The sequence below is a fragment of the Leuciscus leuciscus genome, assembly GCF_965113295.1.
Source record: "Leuciscus leuciscus genome assembly, chromosome: 3".
NCBI classification, from domain to species: domain Eukaryota; kingdom Metazoa; phylum Chordata; class Actinopteri; order Cypriniformes; family Leuciscidae; genus Leuciscus; species Leuciscus leuciscus.
In genome coordinates, this window is record NC_138727.1 from 984,344 (window position 1) to 1,010,879 (window position 26,536).

General features: G+C 38.8%; 2 protein-coding genes across 2 annotated transcripts in view; both read right to left on the reverse strand.

The window, feature by feature from the left end:
• Positions 1-1,595, reverse strand: part of gas6 (growth arrest-specific 6) — a 25,441-nt gene extending 23,846 nt beyond the window's left edge. The window contains exons 1-2 of the mRNA XM_082163842.1: positions 1,408-1,595; positions 1,140-1,300 (exon numbers count right to left, since the gene is read on the reverse strand). Coding sequence (XP_082019968.1) covers positions 1,140-1,300; positions 1,408-1,468 — 222 coding nt within the window. The 5' untranslated portion in view covers positions 1,469-1,595. The remainder of the gene's footprint in view (positions 1-1,139; positions 1,301-1,407) is intronic.
• A 4,651-nt stretch (positions 1,596-6,246) lies between these two features.
• Positions 6,247-26,500, reverse strand: pros1 (protein S). The gene is made up of 14 exons (XM_082163813.1): positions 24,024-26,500; positions 19,333-19,490; positions 18,805-18,829; positions 18,290-18,376; positions 18,062-18,184; positions 17,029-17,154; positions 15,987-16,115; positions 13,624-13,864; positions 12,556-12,742; positions 10,740-10,904; positions 10,363-10,531; positions 9,590-9,726; positions 8,393-8,621; positions 6,247-6,864 (listed from the first exon to the last, which is right to left on the reverse strand). Exons 1-14 carry the CDS (start codon positions 24,085-24,087, stop codon positions 6,704-6,706), a joined length of 2,001 nt encoding a protein of 666 aa, XP_082019939.1. The 5' UTR covers positions 24,088-26,500; the 3' UTR covers positions 6,247-6,703.
• Positions 26,501-26,536: the final 36 nt, after the last annotated feature.

Sequence of the window (26,536 nt, forward strand, 5' to 3'; positions counted from 1 at the left end):
AAAGAATTAAGGCGCTGCTGATGTCATCCTAATCTTTCATGCTTCCCAAACATTCCCCTGATCCTTATTTTACAGACCAAACAGGATTAAATCTGCTGAGGGAACGGCGAGTCAGAGACATGCGCCGACACACTGGAATTCATTCTGTATCAAAAACACATTCCAGACTCAACAGTCAGTCAACAACACAGTGACATATGACACGCCCCTCAGGGACCAATCAGAAGCGCCGTAGACCGGCTCATCTGCATATCAGCTCCCAGAGGAGAACAGGCTGTGTATGAGGAGTCATATTCATGCAGGGTTATGGATGTGAAATCAGGTGCAGTGCAAAGCCTCATGGGAAAATACGACAGTAAAAATAGCATCAATGCAGCATGAAAACTTCTGATTATTATATATCACATTTAGGTTAGACTTTATTTTAAGGTGTCTTTGTTACAGTGTAATTAAACATTTATGTATTGGGTACTTAATAAACTTAATGTACTTACTATAGAGTTAGGGCTTGGTTCATATATTATATATAGTAGTGCTGTCAATTCAATATCTAACATTAAAGTTAGTGTTTATATAATATATGTGTGTATATATAAATTATATACCAAATATACACACATATAATTATATATATGCATACATATATGTGTGTGTGCATACACATACCGGTATACAAAATGTATATATATATATACACTCACACACTTTTATGTTTGATGCATTTAATTGCGATTAATTGATTTGACAGCACTATATATATATATAGACATATATTTATGTGTGTGTGTGTGTGTGTGTGTGTCTGTGTCTTAAAACATATTCACACAAATTTAGCACTATAATTCAATGTTCGATATGAATATTCATATTCATGAGTATAATCGGCTCGATTATGTAGATTGGTTCAGGTTCATGATTTTCATGATGAGATCTGACGCTTTATTTCACTGTTTAAAAGACAGATGCTCTATAAATGTGACAGCCACCCTGTCAAATCCACCACTGCAGCCCTATATAGTGCACACTAACTAGGGAGCGGCACAGAATCTTTACAGGTCGATATGGATGAAAGATGAAATCTCACCGATCAGCGCGATCGTTAACCCGATTAATCGGTATTATTATTCGAACTCTCTTACCGTCTCAGGGTCATTCTCGAAGACTTCTCTCGCCTCCTCTTTACTGCAGGTCTCCTCCACACACTCCCTCTCCAGGTGACCCTGCTTGGTCTCCTCGAACACCTGGTTCCCTCTCCGGTGTCTGCGGAGAAACTCGTTCGCTTGCCTCGGCGACACGGACACTGAAAACACGAACACCAGAGACTCTCAACTCCGCTTGAGCCGAACAAGTTTGTGCTGCGCTAGTACGCAGGAACAGAGGCTTGTTTCGTGTCATAATGTTACTTACATTGCGAGGAGAATCCGATGCACAGCAGGACGAGACAGCAGCTCGACACGAACTCTCTCATGGTGGTGATTCTGCGGCAAACTTTCACTCGTTCTGGGTCAGAATCCTGCACTGAACCGCCACATTCAAAGCCGAACACGAGCGTTTCTGCAGCACAACCTCTCTCTCTCTCTCTCTCTCTCTCTCTCTCTCTCTCTCTCTCTCTTTCTCTCTCTCCTCACAAACGTGAGCAGCAGATTCGACGGTTTATTGGTGAAAGTTGCAGGGAGTTCCCGATGCAGAATTTTCCTCTGCAAGAGCAGATCACTGCAGTACATACTATTACATTAGCACTAGCACAGAGAAAACTAGCCTTTAAAGCTGTGGTTGACCCACATAAAAACAGCATTCTGTCCCTTATCGTGTCCTTCAAACCTGCATTTCTTTCTTTAGTGGAACACAAAAGGAGACACTTAGCAGAATGTTCACGCTGCTCTAAATTATCCAATGAAAGTGAATGGGGACTGGAGAGGTTGAGCTTTAAAAAAGGAGAAAAAACATTATGTATCATAGCAGTCATGTCTGGACTCTGAAGTAATGCACACCGAATTTATTATGCTGTTATTAACTGAAATCTCTCATATTTAGGCTTTACTAGAGCATTACATCGAGCTGTTAAACCTCAAATCTCATGAGATTAATTCTAGAACTTGAATGCGCTGGTCTTTTCTATTGTGTCGTATATATATCCGAGTGAAACGCTTGTGGAACAAGAACAAATGTGGGCGGGGCTTGATTTTGTCCGTAGAGAATTGATTGGATGGTTGTGGTTTGCTATTGGATCTCATCTGAGTGACAGGTTATAGCCCCGCCCTCGTCATCAGAGTTAATTCAAGTCACCTTTATTTATATAGCGCTTTCAAAGCAGCTTTACAGTGATAACCGGAAAATAATGGAACAAAGTTTGTTTTGGCTGTACAGCAGATTTAGAAGAAAATAGTGCCATAGTCCAGCTTCAGTGATGGTTCTATAGATGGTTCTAGGTTCTATAGATGGTTCTAGGTTCTATAACTCAACAGAGCTGAGTATCATCAGCATAACAGTGAAAACTAATGCCATGCTTCCTAATGATATCTCCCAAGGGTAGCATGTACAGAGTGAACAGCAACGGTCCTAGTACTGAGCCTTGTGGTACTCCATACTGAACTTGTGATCGATAAGACATCTCTTCATTTACTGCTACAAACTGATAACGGTCAGATAAGTATGATTTAAACCATGCTAATGCCAACATCATTTTCGAGTCTATTTAAAAGAATGTTGTGGTCAATAGTATGAAATGCAGCACTAAGATCGAGTAACACTAATAGAGAGATACAACCACGATCGGATGATAAGAGCAGATCATGTGTGACTCTAATGAGAGCAGTCTCAGTACTATGGTACGGTCTAAATCCGGACTGGAAATCCTCACAGATATCATTTCTTTCTAAAAAGGAACATAGTTGTGAGGATACTGCCTGTTCTAGTGTCTTTGACAGAAAGGGCAGATTCGAGATCGGCCTGTAATTGACTAATTCTGAACGATAAAGTTGCGTTTTTTTAATAAGAGGTTTAATAATAGCAGCTTAAAAGTTTTCGGTACGTATCCTAATGACAAAGATGATTAATGATATTAAGAAGAGGATCTATGACCTCTGGGAGCATCTCTTTCAGTAGCTTAGTCGGTATACGGTCTAACATACATGTTGTCGATTTAGATGATTTAACGAGTTTAACGAATTCTTCCTCTCCTATAGCAATGAATGAATCGAATTTTTCCTCAGGGAGACTACAATGCACTGCCTGATGCGATACTGTAGTAGACGGTTACAAGAGAGATAAAAAATAAGCATATCTAGCAGTTTTAAAGCCTTTCTATACGCAATAATGCTTTCTTTCCACGAAATGCGAAAAACCAGAGAAGAGTTGTTGCTGCTGGGAAGAAAGTCTAAATTTAGATTAGCAGAAACAGGAATTATGTCACAATCACAAGCAGGTTCTGAGCCATTTCAAGATGTTTTGAAAGTTGCATGCTCTTTGTTTGCTCAGTGTTTGGCGGCCTCCTCGTTGGCACACGCCAGCATGATTATCACAGCAGATATATGATTTCTATTGCGACATCGAGTGAGATTTCCAGCAAAACATCTTTCGAGTTCCACAGAAGGTGAGGACATGAGCGTGAATCAATGATTACACAACTTTAATTTCCGGGTGAACTGTTCCTTAAGGATCTGTTCATGACAATAATTGCACAATTAACCCCATAAAGCTACTGTATAATGTTTGATGCATGCATTTCTTATGATACAATACATTGCTGTCGCACACAATCTCCTCCAGTCCTTCCGTCGTCTGGTAGTTTAGACTGTCTGAGCAAGTAAAAGTCTTTTAGTATAATTGTACAAACATCCTTCATCTCGTGTCTTTCTGCTGTCAAACATTTACTGGTTTTTGTAAATTAATATTTCAATTGGACTAAAGCGACTTCAGTTTACTTGATTATCCAGACATATAAATAATCCATATATAAAAATCACGAGTATCAAATATGATCATCAGGTTTTTGAGGAAGGTTTATTTGTTCATCTCTCAATCATCATTGTATTGCATTGCATTACATGTATAACAGAGCTTTGATCATAAAATTAAGCATTTAAATATCATCTTACTAAGACATATTATTGGGAGATTTTGATATTTATAGGCATTTATGTAAGAATCTGCTGTACTGTTATAAATATCTCATTGATTTGCATCACAAGAGATACTTTTTGTCCATATAAATATCAAGATCTGCACCAAATTGCATATTTTTGCTCAGTTTGGGCCTCTGAAGTTGTTGTTTTTTCTCCATATTATCACTATATCTGAGTATATGAGTCATAAAAGCCTGACGTATCAAATATGATGTACATAAGACATAATTTACACTTTTTTTTTCCGATAAAAAAAAATTTCTATAAAATTTCATATGTCAGGCTTTAATAATCTTTAGGGTTAAAGTTTTCATCATGTTAAGATGAGCATTTAAAACCATCAGAATGTCCGTCTGTAAAGTTTCGATCCTGCAGTTTCTGTGCGTCTGAAAGCTCTCAGTGTTTTAGTAAAGGCAGATCTTCTTTCTGATCACAGCTGTGTGTTGATCCGACTCTGATATTCCCGTCACATGTGAGGTTACATTCTTCCTCTTGTTTTTCTGACCCAGTGTTTTCATTCTCTTGCCGTTTCCCATCTGTTTCTTTATAGGTCACTGACTCGTGTCCATCTGTAACACACACTGTATATCTGTATATCAGCTTCACAGATGAAGATCCAGTGTCCAGTTATTGCCATATGGAAACATTCATGCACTTTAAAACTATACAAAAGTCAAAAGTAGAGCACTTTCTATTAATAACAGCCGCTTCCAGATCTTCAGGGAAATTAATTTCCAGGACTTTTACTGGACAAGCTTTTTTTTAAAAGTGAGATTACACTCACAAAAAGACTGATCTGTAGTGAAAGGTCCATGTTTCTTTTGTCCCTCTAGTGGTAAAAACCAAACCTGCATGTATTTTGCGAAAGAACTGTTTTGGTTGTGTTTCGGCTGATTATGATTATCCTTCTGCTCATAAAACATTCACTACTGAAGAGAAATAACCCATTTAGATCTGAAGCTGACTAGATGAAGACGTTACTGTAGTTTTACACATTAATAACACAATACTTAAGAATAAACTCCAGCACAACCATCATAATGAAATGATCTTCACAACAGATATTTACAGTGAACTCTGTTATAGATATTTATGAGTTTATCTGTTCAATAAAACTCTTCCTCTCCTGTTGAGTAATAAAACACCATCATCTCTGAGTCGCTTTTACAACATTAACAACCCCTCAGTTCTCAGTTCTCCGTCTCCTGAAGATGAGCTGATGTTGGTTCTTGTTTTATTACGAGCTCTGTCTCGTTGTCTGACCGGTAACACACACACACACACACACACACACACACACACACACACACACACACACACACACACACACACACGGGATCTGATGTTGATTCTTGTTTTATTACGAGCTCGGTCTAGTTCTCTTTTCTCCAGCAGACTCTCCTCTGTCCCTGACTCTTGATTCTGATTGGCTGAGCCGCGTTCGAAGCCGTTGTAAAATGACTCAACACATGTGACCGCATTACATTAGTGTCACTGCGCAACTGCCGTTCGGGACTCTTTGTTGCTGCATGTGTTGCTTAGCAACCTCTGGAACTACATTGTTTGGCGGAGGAATAAATGTGTTATAACGTTATTTTTTTTGTCGCTGGTGTTTATTTTAGGAATAAAATAAATATTAAAATGAATATTTTTATGGAGTAACCATTTCAGAAAAGCAATAAGCCCCTTGAAGCCGTGTTTTACGGTGTATTTATAAAAGCTGAGGGGGTTTTACTCCGCGTCGAGCCTAACAACACCCCTCAGCTGATCTACATCCACTGTAAAACACGGCTTCAAGGGGCTTATTGCGTTTCTAAAATGGTTACTCCATAAAAATATTCATTTTATTATTTATTTTATTCATAAAATAAACACCAGCAACAAAAAATATAACTTATAAATCAAAAGTCGTATCTGATATTGTTTAATGGACCCGAACTAACACTGAACAGTTGTATTTTTACTAAGTAACATTAACTAACAATGAGTAATACATTTGTCACAGTATTTATTTAATAATCTTTAATGCATGTTAACTAATCACAGTTGAACATTCTCATTCATGTCTAAAGAGGGATTTTACTTCAGATGAGATTTCCATGATGACGACAACATGATGCACTTCATGTTTTGTTTTGTATTTATTCATTTTTTATCATTTCATGTTTTATTCCAACAATTAATGCTAGTGTTCATATCCACCTAAACATATTCACATCACGTTAAAATTGGTGTTATTTACAAGATACAAAAACTGACGGCTCTATACTGATTAAAGACACACACAACCGACACGTCAGGAATATTAATATTAATAATAATAATAATACTGTCTACAACCATCAGGATGAATGTCTGTCACATGTTTAAATAGAGGCTCGTTCATACTAATGAGTGGATCAATTAAAATACAAAGAAACATCACAGGACATGATGTGATGCTGAACCCAGAATCAGGGCGGGTTTTGTGTCACATGTCCCTGCGTGAGGCTGTGATGTCACTTCCTGTCTACTGTGGCTGTGATTTGGTGGATGGCGTGTCACATGTTTCTGCGTGAGGCTGTGATGTCACTTCCTGTCTACTGTGGCACATCCGGGGCAGAAACAGGGGGGCAGGAGTGAGACTTGATGCTGTTGTCTTTACTAACAGCCTCGTCGAAGTCCAGCTGCCGCCCGTTCACACTGATCTCCAGACAGCCGTGGAAGAACGCGGAGATCGGAGTGATGGACACTGGGAGATCTGCACACACACACACACACACACTATACATGATTATCCATGCACATCATTATTGTGTTCATAATCTTGAATCAGAATCAGTTCCTCTTGCAGCATCTCTGATGACGAGGGCGGGGCTATAACCTGTCACTCACATGAGATCAACAAATAGCAAACCACAACCATCCAATCAATTCCCCACAGACACAATCAAGCCCCGCCCACATTTGTTCTTGTTCCTGAAGCGTTTCACTCGATATACGACACAATAGAGGAGAAAAGACCAGTGTAACTTCACTTTAATGCTGATTTAAAGCATCATGCACATTGATCTAGAACAAAACCTCTCCTGTCTCTAACGTTTGGAGACGAGGACGATCGATCGGAATCACGTTCTGCTCCTGACAGACGCTGGACTGGATCCACCAGCTTCATCTTCAGCAGGATCAGTCACAGGACGGTCCAGGTTTAGATGTACAGTAGATGTAAGCGCACCATTATTGATAAATGTATTGATTTAAAGTCATGATAAAGAGGATTAGATGTCAGGAACTGAAGGAGTGATGGCGTCAGCACAGATACTGTACTTCACTTTACCAGTTACTATGATTAACTGAGTGTTTTTTTATTTTATTATTTTTCATCATAAAAAAAATAAATAATCTATATAGTTTTTATTCAATTTTATTCCAGTTTTAGTTATTTTGGTACATAATTTTTTCATCTTCAGTACATTTAAATTTTTTATTTTGTTTTCACTTTAATTTTTAGTTTTAGTAATTTTATTGTGTTTATGTCATTTTTATTATTATTTTTAAATATGTCTATATAGTTTTTATTCATTTTTTATTTCATTTTTAGTTATTTTATTACATAATTTTTTACATCTTCAGTATATTTAAAAAAAGTATTTTATATTTTGTTTTCATTTCTAGCTTTAATTAAATTTTTTGTTAAAGTTTGAGTCATTTTGTTGTGTTTTAGTCATTTTTATTATTAATAATATTATTTTTACGTCTATATAGTTTTTGTTCAGTTTTTTATTTTATTTCAGTTTTAGTTATTTAAGTACTTCAACTTTAAATAAAAAATGTTGCCTTGGCAAGTAGCTGAAAAAAATAATCAGTTTAATATATTTGAGTGTTTTTTTGTTTAGTTTAGTAAACTATAACTGGACTAACAGAGAAAATTACAAAGCGAAACACTATTATCGATCAAAAACGCTAAAACTAACTAATTCTTCGTGTCTGAGGTTTCGGCTCTTCACTAGGAGGACTAGAACTACTGACAAACGACTAGTTCCCTTGTAAAATGATCTATATTTTAGTGTTTGCACTTACATTAACACATCTGGCAGAAGCTTTTATCCAAAGCGACTTACATTTTCTATCAGTTCATGCATTCCCTGGGAATCGAACCCTTGACCTTCGTGTTGCGAGCTTCATGGAAAGCATGGATTTATATTTTATATTAGTGAGCATGGATTGGCAAGTCAGCTTTATGAACAGTGTACTGCTCGATGGGGTTAAACATGAAGTCGCTGACTGACCTGGAAGTCCTCCGATGTAAGTGTGGACGTGTCCCTGCATGGCGAGGTGGAGTTTCGCTAACGCTTCGCTCAGGGTCACGGGGTCACTGTAGGTCACGCTGGAGGAGTTCGCTGAGATGAGGAGAACATCAGCTGACACTCTCATCTCCACGAGTAGACGATCCGGATAGCAGAGCATCAGAGACTGTAGAGTCGCCACACACACACCGTACACAAACACCTGCAGGTCCTGCAACACAAGAGCACGAGTGTGTCCCAAATCATGCACTATACACTATACAGAATGTACTTATGCACTATGTATGCACTTATGCACTATGTATGCACTTATACACTATACACTATACAGAATGTACTTATGCACTATGTATGCACTTATGCACTATGTATGCACTTATGCACTATGTATGCACTTATGCACTATGTATGCACTTATGCACTATGTATGCACTTATGCACTATGTATGCACTTATACACTATGCACTTATGCAGTATGCACTTATGCACTATGTATGTACTTATGCACTATGTATGCACTTATACACTATGCACTTATACAGTATGCACTTATACAGTATGCACTTATGCAGTATGCACTTATGCAGTATGTATGTACTTATGCACTATGTATGTACTTATGCACTTATACACTATGCACTTATACAGTATGTACTTATGCACTATGTATGTACTTATGCACTATGCACTTATGCACTATGCACTTATGCACTATGCACTTATGCACTATGCACTTATACAGTATGTACTTATGCACTATGTATGTACTTATGCACTTATGCACTATGTATGTACTTATGCACTATGCACTTATGCACTATGCACTATGTACTCAACTGTGTAGTGTATGAACTTAATACGTTTATTTTGTCTTTCAACATCGGAGTCTGATAGCCCCTCCCCCTCTGCTACGTAATTAAAGCTGCGACAGTCGAGTGCACTAAGTGTCCAACGTTCCACACTTCGTTTTTTGGGTTAAATAAGTGCATCATCCGGGTACTTAAAGTGCACTTTTTTGGGGGGAATTTTCAGTGTGAACGCACTACCTGCACTATTTACACCACAAAATGGAGTAGAATAGTGCACAAGTATGCGATTTGGGACGCACCTCATGTGTGTGTGTGTGTGTGTAGCGTGTGTGGAGACTTGGACATGATGTCAGTGGAGGAGGAGCTTACTGCATCAATGGGCCCCCGTGTTACCACGGCAACGGAGAGAGGGACAGTGTTGTTGGTAACCAGGGCGAATAACACACCGGTGCTGCTGGAGGGTCGAATGCTCATCACAACATCAACCTTCCACTGATCGCTTCTGTCTGCAACGTCAAGAACAGAGTTACATTTACATTTATTCATTTAGCTGACGCTTTTATCCAAAGCGACTTACAATTGCTATATATGTCAGAGGTCACACGCCTCTGGAGCAACTAGGGGTTAAGTGTCTTGCTCAGGGACACATTGGTGTCGCACAGTGGATTCGAACCCGGGTCTCTCACACCAAAGGCATGTGTCTTATCCATTGCGCCACCACCACCCCAGAGTTAGACCGCATTTATTCAATTATCCATGCAAGTACTTGTATGACACTATTGTCTTCTGTAGAGCTTTGAATTAGTTTCATAATTATGGAATTTTGCAACATTGAAACCGTTATTGAAGTGAATTGAATCAACATGGAACTGAATTGAATTTGTTTCATAACTGATGCACTCTGTAACACTGAAATCGTTATTGAACGGAATAAATTGAATTTGTTGCATCATTTTCCAGTTTATCACTGTAAAGCTGCTTTGAAACAGTCTATATTGCATAAAGCACTACAGAAATAAACGTGACTTGACTGATGCAAAGTGCAAAAATATAAGCCGGGTTCAAACAGAGTTTCCTGAGGCCATGCACGTGCTAAAGATGCATGTAACTGTGTGTCAGGATGTTGGGATGGAGTGACTGACTGTAGTCGATGTTGAAGAGCGCCAGGCCTCCTCCACTGAAGAACGAGCCCTTCTCCACGGACACGTAACAGTGCTTGCTCTCCTTCCCCTGAATCACTTCTTTCACTCCCGATGCTCCCTGATTCATCAGATCCCATCCGCGGATACAACCGTCCAGCCTCGGGTTGATCTGATGCACATCGAGACAAGCAGAATAAACATCCATCGCGATCACAAAACACAGCGGACACACGAAAGAGGACTAGAACACCACAGATCAACAGGCTGGAGCGCGCTTACTCTGGAAAAAATACGTATTGATTTGTGAAGTTTGTGAATGGAATGTCTTAATGTGTAGTTGCACAGCACTGACTGTAGGGGCGCTAGTGAGCACTTGCCGGTTTGATGAGGCTCTCGTTGCGATTGGGCAGGCCGGCGATGTAAAGCTTGGTCTCCAGTTTGTCGTTGACGGGTGTGAAGAGACGCTCAGGACTGTTGATGCTCATCACGGCCTCTTTACTGATCTTCACACTCACGCTTCCCATCAGCTCCTCCACCGAGATCTACACACGTGCAAAAGCTTTCATTAGGGGTGTGACAAAACATGACACTGGATCTTGTAGCGAGTGTATTGTTCTGTATATATAAAGACCGACGCGCTTTGTGTTTTATAGCGAAGTGTTGCTCTGTTATCGTTAACATGCAGCGTCTCAGCAACTCAAACGCGGTGAGTTTCGGCTGCTTAATTAATAACGTTCGTCTGGAAACGCAAAACTTGTAGCGTAAATCATTTATAAAAATCAATATGTTTCTACATATGCAAATATTTTTTAAAATAAAAGCACAGAGTTTGCATGTTTTGAAGTGCACATGCTCTCGTTCAAGAAATGACAGTGTGTGCAGCATTTCTCCTGTAAACAAGTGACCAAATATGAAAGATTAAGTGGACACCAAGAATTAAATGTTGTTTGGCTGATATTAAAGATTTGATCTGCTGTAACGTGTAACAACAACAATCACCAGGCATTCGTTATAATACGTCACAAGTTTATGTTTATGTATTTTAAGTGTTCTTCAATAAAACCATATGATTACTTGCTTTTGAGACTTTATTCAGACCTATTTTTATTGCCTCAGTCGCCGCGTTTCCATTATCCTTCAAACTGCGCAAATTGAAATTGCGAATTGAAAATACGCCCGATGGAAACACGTAATTTTCGCAAAAACTCCCATTTATCGCAAAAAAGTTTTTCCGCTCTCATGAGGAGGTTTTTCAGGCAATTCGAAAAAGAAATATTTTGCAAATCTGGAATGGAAACAGTTTTTGCGCATTTCCAGGTCAGCTGACGTAGATGAGGTGGTGTGATTGGACAGAATACGAGACAGAGCTCTTTATTAAATTCATAAAAGACAAAAGAATTACAAGAATAATGGATTCTAAACCTCAAATAAAGGCCACAATCAAGACCTGGAAGCAGATCTGAGGGAGAAACACCCAGAAACTCCTCATATGTGCCGCTCACAGGTATAATAAGGGTCGTTCCTCACCATTAATGCTTGGAAAACACACATACGTCTCCTTCCATTAATAATAATGGCCAGTGCAGTGGCTGGGATATAGTACATAAACCTACCAACATCCGTTACCATGGTTTTTGGAGTGACTTTACTTATCGAGAGAGGAAAAAATGAAGTTTTAGTCGCATAACATCGGTTTATGGAAACGCCGTCATTTCACAATAGTTTTATCAACATAAAAAAAAACGCAAAAGTTTGGCGCAAATCTGTCACGGAAAAGTGCCTACTGATATTATATGTATGTTAAGTCATTTTAAAGGTCATTGCTCAAATAGGTCTATTTTTAGTACCACAAAAATTCCAATTAATCGTCAAAATAATCGACCAACTCGATAACCAAAATAATTGTATATAATTATGTATTTACATACGATGTGTGTATCATCACACCCTTTCTTTTTATCATGTGACACTGAAGACTGGAGTAATGATGCTGAAAATTCAGCTTTGATCACAGGAATAAATTACACTTTACTATTTATTCACATAGAAAACAGATGATTTACATTATAATAATATTTCACTGTTTTACTGTGTTTTTGATCAAATAAACGCAGCTTTAATGAGCAGAAGAGACAGTTGAGACTGTAGATCAGATATGATCTCTGATCTCTAATCGAGGAGTCGTGAACGCACCACGTGCCACTGGCCGTCGTTGATGGCTTTCCCTCCGCTGGTCATCTTGATGGAGTGCTGGTTCTTGAACTGGACCTCCATGCGGCCGCTCCGTAAACCCAGCATGAGCCAGGAGTCCGGCGAAGACTCGGCGTACAGGATCACTCCCTCGGGATCAAACGTTCGGAAATCAAACTCAGCAGCAAACCTGTGTTAGCAATCACAGCACAGAGACACATGAGGAATCAGATTCACTTCTTCTTAAAGAGACATTTTTACTCTGGAATATAACAGAGGAGCCGTCAGGAAACCGATGCTCAGGACTTAAAGGGGTGGTTGATTATGATTTGACTTTTCTAACTGTAGTTAGTGTGTAATGTTGCTGTTTGATCATAAACAACATCTGCAAAGTTACGACGCTCAAAGTTCAGAGCAAAGGGAGATATTTGCTTTTAAAGAAATCGCTTTTTAAGAACTACAACAAACGGCTGGTAGAGACTACACCACATTCCTCCCGGGTTAGTGACATCACCAACCCTAGAATTTACATAAACCCCGCCCCCAGAACACGGTTTATAGATTATCAAGACAGAATATGCTAATCAATGACTAGAAGATAACTACACATCAGCTTCATAAATTCATCAACTAACCATTCAGAAATGTCCTGTTGCTTCAACATGTTGTCACTTCTTCTTGAGTCTCTCCATCATTGTCTGACTCCGGTTTGAACATAAAAGGCTAAAAGTTTTTGAAATGTTCAGTGCGTGTGTGAGAGGTAATCGGAGCTGCTAACACACACACCCACCCACACACAAGCTGCTGAAGCTCCGCCCCCTGTGCCGGGAGCAGCAGCTCATTTGCATTTAAAGGGACCGACACAAAACGGTGTGTTTTTGCTCACCCTCAAAAAGTGACGATTTTAACATGCGATATAAAAATATCTGTGGGGTATTTTGAGCTAAAACTTCACACACACACTCTGGGGACATCAGAGACTTATTTTACATCTTGTGATAAGGTCATTACACCACCCCTTTAAACGCAGAAAGCGGCTCCGAGACCCTGCTGAGGTCATGTGACTCGCACCTGGTGTCGGCCTGCAGACGGAAGCGCAGGTAAATGACGGGAACGCCGGAGAACTGCTCCCCCAGATACAGCATCTCCTCGTGCTTGTCATCGAACACATCGAGACACTGCGGGATCTCCTCACACACACGCCCGTCCCACGCCAGCTTCACTCCCTTACGCCCGTCACAGTGACACGAGAAGCTCCCGGCGGTGTTCACACACTCGCCTTCACACACCTCCTGCTCACACTCGTCCACATCTGACAGAAGACATCACTCATTCAGCATCAACGTTAAAACATCAGAGCATCTCCTGAAGCAGAGCTTGAGTCCTGAACCGTGACATTCACAGAACGCTGGGTTCATATTATCAGGTGTTTAATAATGTGAGCATGGAACATTATTAATCATCCTTCCTTCGGGTCATTTTGACCCGGATATATATATTTTTTAATTGTACTTTTTTTTGTGTACATCAGAGGGGTCCGAGACCACATGACTTTTGTCGCGCTTTATAAACATAAACAAAACAAATCATGGATTTGAGGATTTTTGTGGTTGAAATATAAAAAAGTAACGAATCCTTCATTCACGGGTCATTTTGACCCCCTTAGGCATGAATGGAATGCGAGGAATGCTTCAGTACACATAGAAACACCTACAAATGCTCAAAATGCAAACTAAAAATGCTAAAACTTTACCAATAAATGATTGTATAATGTGTACATGTGTATCTGAATGCACACTGAAGAGAAACTGGCTTTAGGACCCAGAGGAACAGCTCATTTACTCCATATAGAGATATTAGGGGTGCACCGATCCGATATTAGGATCGGATATCGGCCGCGATACTGACAAAATAATTTTTTTTTTTTTTTTGTCGTCGCAGCAGAACCTACGTCATTCGTCAGCTTCACTTGTGTCGCATGCTAGATTCTAAGAAGCAACATGGAGCGAGCCAGAGGCCGTTTCTCAATACCAAGTACGCAAACTTCGGACTTGCGTCCTTGGTAGTTCGGACTTGCCAAGTTTGACTCAGGAGAACGAACTCCCGAGGACGAGAGGCGGCAAACGTCCGGTTATTCTGCAAATGGAACAGCAGCGTTCTTGATCGCGTCACTCAGCTCGCTCTGGCTACTCCGGTCATCTCTTTATGTATGTTTTAGCCAACAACAAAACGAAATATGTTATAAAACACCACTCTGCCTCTTTTCATAAAAAAAAAATCTTAAACATATTAATGGTCACATAAATGTGGTTCAGGCAAACGCGTACATTGATCATCTTTACTGCATATATTTATAACAACACGAAATATCAAACACAACCCTGCTTCTTTTTGTTTTCATTTTTTAAAATATGAAACATATTGATCATTAAAACTGACATTTAAATTTGTCATTGCTGATTAAGTGAGCATTCACTGGTCATGTTTGTGATGGTGGTGTGACACTGCACTACATGTTTACAATGTTTGGTTATTATTTGTATGTGTGATCAAGTTGTTGTTCGACCAACTTTTTATTTGTTTATTCTCAGGTTCAGCTGCTATGTTGCATTTTAAATTCCTGTTTGCAGGACTTTGCACTTTATATATTTGTACATGTTTACAATGTTTGGTTACTGTTTGATTACTATTGTATGTTCAACCAATGCACTGTTTTGTTTCTTGTGGCTACATTTTATTTATTTTAATTTAAGAGTTTGATTACATTATATTTTAGATTTGAATGCACAATTGTTTTTTTAAATAAATAAGAATTAAACACATTATATACATCTGTTATTTTGTCTTAGTTATGTTTAGTTAGTAAAGTCTGGTGCCTTTAGTCTCTTCAAGGTAGGTATAAGGTGGAAGGTATACAGTTTATTATTAATTCAACAATAGTATCGGATCGGTATCGGGTATCGACAGATACACAAAGCCCAGGCATCGGTATCGGTATCGGGACTGAAAAAGTCGGATCGGTGCACCCCTAAGAGATATAAGCCCATCTAGAGTCAGGAAATATCATCTTATATTATTATGTTTCCACAAGAGGTCAAAGACACACAATGTAAGATATTTTGAGCTGAATTAAAAGGGTTATGCATGAAATTGTGAGTTATTTTGAATTTAAGTTGAAAGAATGTGAGGAATGTGCTTAAATTACTATTTATTTATTATTTATTGATCAAATCTAGTCATTTAAAGGTAAATTAAATAAAAAAAAATAAAAAAATCTCCCAAAAAAATTGCATAAAAAAATTGAACAAATATAATCCAAATGAAATAAAAATAAGCTTTCTGGACAAAAAAAAAATTAAGTATAAGATTATTTCACATCAGTCAGTTTGGAGGATGAATGTGTGTGTGTGAGTGTGTGTGTGTTATGGTCTCACCGACACACTCGCGTGAGGTTGTGTTGTAGCGGTATCCCAGCGGGCAGCGGCACTCGAACGTCCCCGGAGAGTTGATGCATTGAGACGGTTCCACACACACACTGGGATACAGGACACACTCATTGATATCTGCAATGACACACACACACACACACACACACAGCAGTGTTAAGGCCAGTTCACACTGCACCAACAAACATGTGTTCAGTGAGCAATATTAACCCTGCGGCTTCAGGTCAACCGGTCAGGTCACAGGTCACATGATCGACAGCATCTGGACACACTCACTCATGCTCTGAATGATCCACACACATCTGACCTAAAGCATCACGAAGCGCTTCTCACACACACCAGTGTTTCATCATTCCCACACTTCCAGTGCTGTGACTTCAGAGTAGATGTGTACATAGCTACACAAACAGCTCGATCACACACGCACGGCATTGTGGGTCCTGTAGATAAGCTCACGGGCCGAAGGGAAACAGCGTCTGATGATTTACCCGTTTAAAAACACTGTTACATAATGACCCTAATAGACTGTTCCAGTGGATTCTGCAAACGTTCGGTGTGTGTGTGTCGATGTTTCCTCACAGCTGGAGGGGAATCATGTTTCTCCTTTACAGGAAAATCCCAGAATTCCTGGAACAGCTCAAACTCTTCTGGCAGACGCCAAGAGCCAAGCAAACAGTCCAGCACACCTCACTCCTCCAGAACAGCAGAGAACTCCAAGAGCGGCTGACCTGTGACCTTTGAAGTGCTGACCTGTGCAGACTTGTGACCTTTGACCTGTGCAGTGCTGACCTGTGCAGACTTGTGACCTTTGACCTGTGCATACTGATGACCTTTGACCTGTGACCTTTGACCTGTGCAGACCTGTGCATACTGGTGACCTTTGCAGTGCTGACCTGTGCAGACTTGTGACCTTTGACCTGTGCAGTGCTGACCTGTGACATGTGCAGTGCTGACCTATGACCTGTGCAGTGCTGACCTGTGACCTTTGACCTGTGCAGACCTGTGACCTTTGACCTGTGCAGTCGCTCACCGTTGCAGTGGATGTTGTCGTGTGTGTAGAAGCCCTTCTCACAGCTGCAGCTGAAGCTCCCGGGGAGGTTGTGACACGTTTGGCTGCAGCCCGCAGGGAATTCTGGGTCTTCACACTCATTAATATCTGTAAGATATTAATGAGATATTATATTTCTTAAGAATACTACTCATACTAACTACTAACCAGTAGGTGGCGCTGTAACCAACAGTGTGCAGTTTACTCTTACATTACTTACACAGATGCTTTAGCATCACTTACATACGTTTACATTTGATCCGCTCATGCATTCTTAGTGTTATTGCCATGATTTACAGCGATTCCCACTGTTTTGTCAGCCGACACACTTAAGGGGGTCGCACACCGGACGCGCAGCTCGGCGGCGCGCCACGCAGCGCCACGTCTTTTAAATTCGAACACACTATTCTCTATGAGAGTACACACACCGGCGGCGCCTTTCGGCGTCTGTCCGCGGCGGCTCAGGACCGTGTTCAAAATCCTGCCGCGCCACAGAGCGCTATTTACATAGTTTTATATTAAATTTACATTTATGTGTCTCAAATCGTAGTTAATGTATATACGGACTTAACCATGTGCTGCAATATACATTTAGTTTTATATTTATTTACAGAAATCAGAAAATTGCTGATGTTATCGGATTTTCAGGTGACAGTTGTCCTAGACGTGGCGCGGCGCGGCGCTGAGCTGCGCGTCCGGTGTGCGGCCGCCTTTAGACACAACATATTTTTTGTACTTCCTCTGAGAGTTAATATTTTAATAAATATTCACGGCTCTCTGATGCTGGTCACATGACATGCAGCTAAATTAAAATATATATATTTATAAAAATTAGACATAAATCATTTAAAATAAGTTAATCGTTTTTTAAAATGTTTTTATTTAATTAAAAAAATTATTTATTTAATTTAGCTGCATGTCATGTGCCGTGCATGATTTCAAAGGATTTATAAACACCTCCAGCCCGGTTTACACACACACACACACACACACACACACACACACACACACTCACCCTGGTCACAGTGCTGACCCCTCCAGCCCGGTTTACACACACACGTGTATTTGCCCTGACCGTCCACACAGCGCTCGTAACCGTCCTTATAACACGGCAGCGGCAGACACTGGTTACTGATCTCTGAAACACACACACACACACACACACAGACACAGCTCAGCTCAAACTCAACACATCATCATCATGATCATCATCATCATCATCATCATCATGAGTGTCGCTCACCTTGAACACAGGTGCGTAGGTCCTGTGGGATCCTGGGATTCTCAGAGTTTGGGTTATTGATCCCGACGCGATGAGATCCCAGACACACTAAACACACAACAACATGAGAAGAGTCACACACACACTGCGTTCTCCCATGATGCATCACAGTATGGAAGTTAATCAGCGAGTTCCAGCATCCCAGATCAGTTTAGGATGAGTTCTATAATGTATTAGTAAATGTTGAAATTAACATTAATCAAGATTAATAAATGCTGTGTACGTGCACTTCATTATTACTTCATGTTAACTAATGAACCTTTCTATGAAGTGTTACCATTTAATATATGCACTGAAAGTATGTAGTGTAATTTGTTTCTATAATGTGTTTTGTGATTCTGGATTCACAGAAAGTGCGGGACGTGACCTCAGGGGGCGGAGCCTGATGACATCATCACAGATCAGGGACTCTACACTGTACATGCGTGTGGATTACAAGAGTGTTTATTTGCACAAACACAACGAGGGCGACTTACCCACGTACTTGGGATAGAAATATTCCTGGAAGATTAAAAGAACATGAGATTATTCACAGACAAAATACACAGCGAAAGCTTCTCTGTTTAATATTCAACAATATTATTGATCTCCTGCATTGAGACCATTATATGAGAACTGAACTGAGCTGGATAATATACATATATATGAACTAAATAACTTTTTTACAACAAAAATGAACCATCACTGAATTTACTTAATCAATCAATCAATCAATCAATCAATCAACTTGAATTTATAGCACAGTAAAAGCAACAGTAGTTGGCCATTGTGCGTTACAACAGGATAAATATCTAAAAAACAAGATTAGAGACGCTATTTTCTTCTGGAAACAAACTTTGTTGCATTATTTTCCTGTTATCTCTGTAAATCTGCTTTAAAACACTCTGTGTTGTAAAAAGCGCTGTATAAATAAAGCTGACTTGACAGAGTGATTCATTCGCTCCTCAAACACAAGCGTTCGGGTCAATGTCGAATCAACACAAACATCACAGTATCGATCGCACCGTTTCCAGGTTATTCTCGAAGATCTCCCGCGCCTCCTCTTTATTGCAGAGCTCCTCGATACACTCGCGCTCCAGGTTCCCCTTCTTGCTCTCCTCGAACAGTGTGTTCGCCCGTCGGTGGCGCCGCAGGAACTCAGACGCCTGACTCCGAGGAACAACTGGACATGAAGCAGAGACACACTCACTGTGTGAGAATTAATGTAGAAATATTCACTGCAGAGGACGTTCATGTAGAAATATTCACTGCAGTGGACGTTCATGTAGAAATATTCACTGCAGTGGACGTTCATGTAGAAATATTCACTGCAGTGGACATTCATGTAGAAATATTCACTGCAGTGGACATTCATGTAGAAATATTCACTGCAGTGGACGTTCATGTAGAAATATTCACTGCAGTGGACATTCATGTAGAACTATTCACTGAAGTGGAGATTCATGTAGAAATATTCACTGCAATGGACGTTCATGTAGAAATATTCACTGCAGTGGACGTTCATGTAGAAACATTACAACTTACAAGTAAAGCATCATATTCATGTCATGCGTTACCAAAATTACTATGGTAACCATGATATAGTTTCCTCCCGAGTACCAGTTATTACATGTAGAAATATTCACTGCAGTGGACATTCATGTAGAACTATTCACTGAAGTGGAGATTCATGTAGAAATATTCACTGCAATGGACATTCATGTAGAAATATTCACTGCAGTGGACATTCATGTAGAAATATTCACTGCAGTGGACATTCATGTAGAAATATTCACTGAAGTGGACGTTCATGTAGAAATATTCACTGCAGTGGACGTTCATGTAGAAATATTCACTGCAGTGGACGTTCATGTAGAAATATTCACTGCAGTGGAGATTCATGTAGAAATATTCACTACAATGGACATTCATGTAGAAATATTCACTGCAATGGACATTAATGTAGAAATATTCACTGCAATGGACATTAATGTATAGAAATATTCACTGCAATGGACATTAATGTAGAAATATTCACTGCAATGGACATTAATGTATTGAAATATTCACTGCAATGGACATTAATGTAGAAATATTCACTGGAATGGACATTAATGTAGAAATATTCACTGCAATGGACATGTATAGAAATGAAATATTCACTGGAATGGACATTAATGTAGAAATATTCACTGGAATGGACATTAATGTAGAAATATTCACTGGAATGGACATTAATGTATAGAAATGAAATATTCACTGGAATGGACATTAATGTATAGAAATGAAATATTCACTGGAATGGACATTAATGTAGAAATATTCACTGCAATGGACATTCATGTAGAAATATTCACTGCAATGGACATTCATGTAGAAATATTCACTGCAATGGACATTCATGTAGAAATATTCACTGAAGTGGACATTCATGTAGAAATATTCACTGCAATGGACATTCATGTAGAAATATTCACTGCAATGGACATTCATGTAGAAATATTCACTGCAGTGGACATTCATGTAGAAAGAAATATTCACTGCAGTGGACGTTCATGTAGAAATATTCACTGCAGTGGACGTTCATGTAGAAATATTCACTGCAGTGGACGTTCATGTAGAAATATTCACTGAAGTGGACGTTCATGTAGAAATATTCACTGAAGTGGACATTCATGTAGAAATATTCACTGCAGTGGACGTTCATGTAGAAATATTCACTGCAGTGGAGATTCATGTAGAAATATTCACTGCAGTGGACGTTCATGTAGAAATATTCACTGCAGTGGACGTTCATGTAGAAATATTCACTGCAGTGGACGTTCATGTAGAAATATTCACTGCAGTGGACATTCATGTAGAAATATTCACTGAAGTGGACATTCATGTAGAAATATTCACTGCAGTGGAGATTCATGTAGAAATATTCACTGCAATGGACATTCATGTAGAAATATTCACTGCAATGGACATTAATGTAGAAATATTCACTGCAATGGACATTAATGTATAGAAATATTCACTGCAATGGACATTAATGTAGAAATATTCACTGCAGTGGAGATTCATGTAGAAATATTCACTGCAATGGACATTCATGTAGAAATATTCACTGCAATGGACATTAATGTAGAAATATTCACTGCAATGGACATTAATGTATAGAAATATTCATTGCAATGGACATTAATGTATAGAAATATTCACTGCAATGGACATTAATGTAGAAATATTCTCTGGAATGGACATTAATGTAGAAATATTCACTGGAATGGACATTCATGTATAGAAATGAAATATTCACTGGAATGGACATTAATGTATAGAAATGAAATATTCACTGGAATGGACATTAATGTAGAATATTCACTGGAATGGACATTTATGTAGAAATATTCACTGGAATGGACATTAATGTATAGAAATGAAATATTCACTGGAATGGACATTAATGTATAGAAATGAAATATTCACTGGAATGGACATTCATGTAGAAATATTCACTGCAATGGACATTCATGTAGAAATATTCACTGCAATGGACATTCATGTAGAAATATTCACTGCAATGGACATTCATGTAGAAATATTCACTGCAATGGACATTCATGTAGAAATATTCACTGCAGTGGACATTCATGTAGAAAGAAATATTCACTGCAGTGGACGTTCATGTAGAAATATTCACTGCAGTGGACGTTCATGTAGAAATATTCACTGAAGTGGACGTTCATGTAGAAATATTCACTGAAGTGGACGTTCATGTAGAAATATTCACTGCAGTGGACATTCATGTAGAAATATTCACTTAAGTGGACATTCATGTAGAAATATTCACTGCAGTGGAGATTCATGTAGAAATATTCACTGCAATGGACATTAATGTATTGAAATATTCACTGCAATGGACATTAATGTAGAAATATTCACTGGAATGGACATTAATGTAGAAATATTTACTGGAAAGGACATTAATGACCAACGGTGCAAATATGTCCTCAAAACAGAACATTTTCATTATTCCTGTGATAAATGTGACCCTGGATCAGTAAACCAGTCTGGAGTCGCACGGGTATATCTGTGGCAATAGCCAACAATACATTGTATGGGTCACAATTATAGATTTTTCTTTTATGGCAAAAATCATTAGGATATTAAGTAAAGATCATGTTCCATGAAGATATTTAGTAAATTTCCTATCATAAATAAATAAAATATGTATTTTTGTGAGTAGATGCAGCAAAAACGTGAACATAAATGTTTTTTTTGCACCGTCAGATTCCAGATATTCAAATAGTTGTATCTCAGCCAAATATTGTCCTATCCAAACAAACCATTTCAAAACATTGACCCATGTGACTGGTTTTGTGGTCCAGGGTGACAAATATGTCCTCAAATAAGAACATTTTCACTATTTCTGTACAAAATATAAGCTAAAGCTTCAGTCTGACAGACACGTGCATCATTATCAGCCGATGTTTCTGATCGATCAGGCTGACCTACATACATCAGTCCATGGTACATTAACATCATGGTTTCTGTCACTGCACTGCACAGACAGATCTATTTATTCTATAACATTTAATTATGGATTTTTTTATGTTTTATATTTAAATGTACATCTCTTTTATGAATGCTTTTCTTTTATATTGTTGTATTTCTCTTTTATTCTTTCTTATTCCTGTGAAGTGCTTTGAGATGAAGGCGCTACAGAAAATAAAGTTTATTATTATTATTATCTTCATCATGACTTCATGAATGTCAGCTTTAACCACATTAAACTCCTTCAGTGTTCCAGAGGGATTTATTCCCCTCGTGCTGCTGCTACTGGACGCTCTTTCTGGAGAAAATGACGTTTTTTGGAATAAACATTGTAAGAGAACAAACATGTTCTACACTGACGCAAGACTAAAGATGACCAATGATTTAATCTGTTTTCACTGTCACTTTTGTAAAGCGTTATTAACGCAGTCTGGATGAAACTGGTTACATTGTTACTTTTCAGAATGTTATTTCACAGTTACTTTTGTAAACACTGTTAATCTTGTCAACATTGTAAGTTAATTTTGTAAACGCTGCTACATTCTTACTTTTTAAATACTGATAATTTTGGCAAAACTGTGACAGTTACTTTTGTAAACACTGTTACACTGTTACATTGTAAATACAACTAGTTTTGGAAACAGTTAAATTCTTACTTTGTACAGTATTAATATTGGCAACACTGTTACAGTTACTTTTGTAAACACTGCAACATTATTATGTTGTAAATACAGTTAGTTTTGTAAACACTGCAACATTGTAACACTGCGTGACTTCATTTCATTACAACTTACAAGTAAAGACGGCCGTCATATTCATGTCACGCGTTACCAAAATTACTATGGTAACCATGATATAGTTTCCTCCCGAGTACCAGTTATTGCTTATGATAAATGATAAAACCACAACAGTGTAAGAGATCTGACTCGGAATCTGTTTTTATGACAGCGACAAACACCAAATCACCACAGTTAACATTAACTAAAGTAACTATGATGTTGTGGTGTAAACTGTGGTAAACATTGTAAAGGTAAGTAGAAGTAAAGGTAAACACTGGTCAACAAACGACTCACTGAAGTAACGGTTGCTGCTGCTAAAACGCTTTTAATCACTTTATGACATTAAACGCGTGTTACTCAGATCTGTGTGAGTGTGTGAATGTTGTTTTACTCACATCGGTGTGACTCGGAGAGTTCAGCGCGCACGAGCAGAAACACGAGGCCGATCAGGATCCTCATGCTCGCGCTTTCTGTCGGATAAAGATCCACTCACTCGAACCTCACACACTTCCGGTTCTGATCCGAACCCCGACACTCGGTTCTTCCCGTTCACGGTCCTCTAGCTCGAGTTCGGGAGCGCACTCATGACTGAGCAGCATGGGTGGGTTAGTTAGTTAACCGTGGGTGAACTAGCAGCCCTCAGCTGGTCAGTGTGCTCGTGCACGCGGGTGTGAAGGTAAAAGGAAATTATGTAACAGGAATTTAAGCTGATTTTGCTTTTGATACATAATGAATTTAACCTCTTAATTTCTCCAGTTAAAAAGAAGAAAATCAGCGTTTTTATTTACTTGACAAACAAATGAAGAAAAAAAAGTTTTCAACAATGTTTCAAACAAGTATTCATTACTTCAGTGAGCTCATTGTTTCTGCATTAAATTATTCAATTAAATCATGTTTTCGCTGGCTGTTATTTGTATATGTGTATTTCTGAAATGCATAACTTAGACAGTTTCCTCTGATAACAGATCACTCTAAACTGTAATATGGACTGTATTTTTTGTAAAGCTGCTTTGAGATGATGTGAATTGAATTGAAACTTCTCAGATTTACCAGGACACCACAGTCAGAGATCTCGACATCAGCTCAAATCTGCTCCATATTCATTTTATACAACCAGTGACTCATCTGAGTCTGTTTTACAAATTATTCATGGAAAATCAGGTTTATTTGCAAAATGTACAGACTTTCAGCTGTTTCAGCAAATCAAACAAAAGTAATTGAAATATCTCAAGTGGTTTCCCCAAATTTAACTGGAAAAAATTCAACTTTTAATGACTTCTGCAGTCTCAGAATTATTCACCCCCTCTGAACAGAATCCCTCACAACAGCACAGATCTGCAGAACAGGAGTCGTCTCATTCATCAAGGGCTTCATTAGTTGCACCAGGTGTGCTTGAGCTAGAACACATGAAATATCTGAACTGGCGAGGTTTGTTGAGTGTCACGTTTGACTGAATGTTAGAAATATGTCAAAAGAATGGTCCAGAAAGTTATGAGAAGGTACAGTATCATCGCCCTTGACAAACAAGGAACGGGAAACAAAAAGATCGTTTGCCAGTTCAAAGTTAAAGGGTAACTAAACCCTAAACCAATTTTTTTAGTTAATGATCTGTAAGAATGGGGTTTTATTAGTGCTGTTCATTGATTCAAGTTATATTTTTGACATTTGTGTTTAAAGTGTTTTAATTTTACAAAATATGGTGTAAAAACGTCTGAGTGCTGCCCTCTTCAGGTTGAACAGTGGCTACTGCAGTTGAATTTTCCTATTGGAAGTTGTGGTACCCTCTGACGTCAGAGGGTACCAGCTAACCACGCCCTTGCCTGCAGAGAGATACGTCACAGATGCACGCCCCCTCTCCACTGGGCTCTGCCTACTTTTCCAGCATTTTTCAAATATTGCCAGTGGGTGGAGTCAGGCTCTGACCAGGGGTTTAGTTACCTTTTAAAGGAACAGTGGTTACATTAAAGCGCATTAAAGGATTAGTTCACTTTCAAAAACATTTTTTGCTGATAATTTACTCACCCCGATGTCATCCAAGATATCCATGTCTTTCTTTCTTCAGTCGAAAAGAAATTAAGGTTTTTGAGGAAAACATTCCAGGATTTTTCTCCACAGAATGGACTTCAATGGCAACCAACGATTCCAATGTTCAAAGAAGGTTCAAATGTCCGTCTCAATGCAGCTTCAAAGTCTCGACACGATCCCAGTCGAGAAATAAGAGTCTTATCCAGTAAAACCATCGGTCATTTTCTAAATAAAAAAGATATATCTACTTTTTAACCACAAATGCCCGACTTGTACCATCTCTGAGATGCGCCACGCATTACGTCATCATGTTGGAAAGGTCACAAAAAAAATTTATTTAAAAATAAAATAACTTAAAACAAAGATGTCGGAGGATTTTGAAGTTGGAGGAGAAAATGAGATGACATTGTTCGCCCTTCCCTTCCTTTTTGAACCGGAGAACACAGACAAATAACTTAGATAGATGACATGACGTGTGACCTTTCCAACGTGATGATGTAATGCGTCGCACATCTCAGAGATGGTACAAGACAAGCATTTGTGGTTAAAAAGTATATATATATATTTCTTTTTAGAAAATGACCGATCGTTCCGCTGGATAAGACTCTTATTTCTCGACTGGGATCGTGTCGAGACTTTGAAGCTGCATTGAGACGGACATTTGAACCTTCTTTGAACATTCGTTGGTTGCCATTGAAGTCCATTCTGTGTAGAAAAATCCTGGAATGTTTTCCTCAAAAACTTTAATTTCTTTTCGACTGAAGAAAGAAAGACATGGATATCTTGGATGACATCGGGGTGAGTAAATTATCAGCAAAAAATGTTTTGAAAGTGAACTAATCCTTTAAGGGTTTCCTGTTAGAACGGTGTCGTGTTAGCGGCC

Bases quoted from the DNA above. Each gene is read 5' to 3' on its own strand.
- pros1 (XM_082163813.1), bottom strand. From the start codon at position 24,087: ATGAGGATCCTGATCGGCCTCGTGTTTCTGCTCGTGCGCGCTGAACTC. The intron at 9,727-10,362 runs GTCAGTCACTCC...TTGACGTTGCAG, and splicing joins GCTCTTCAACATCGACTACA to ACAGAAGCGATCAGTGGAAG. The intron at 8,622-9,589 runs GTAAGCTCCTCC...CTTGTGTTGCAG, and splicing joins CACGGGGGCCCATTGATGCA to GACCTGCAGGTGTTTGTGTA.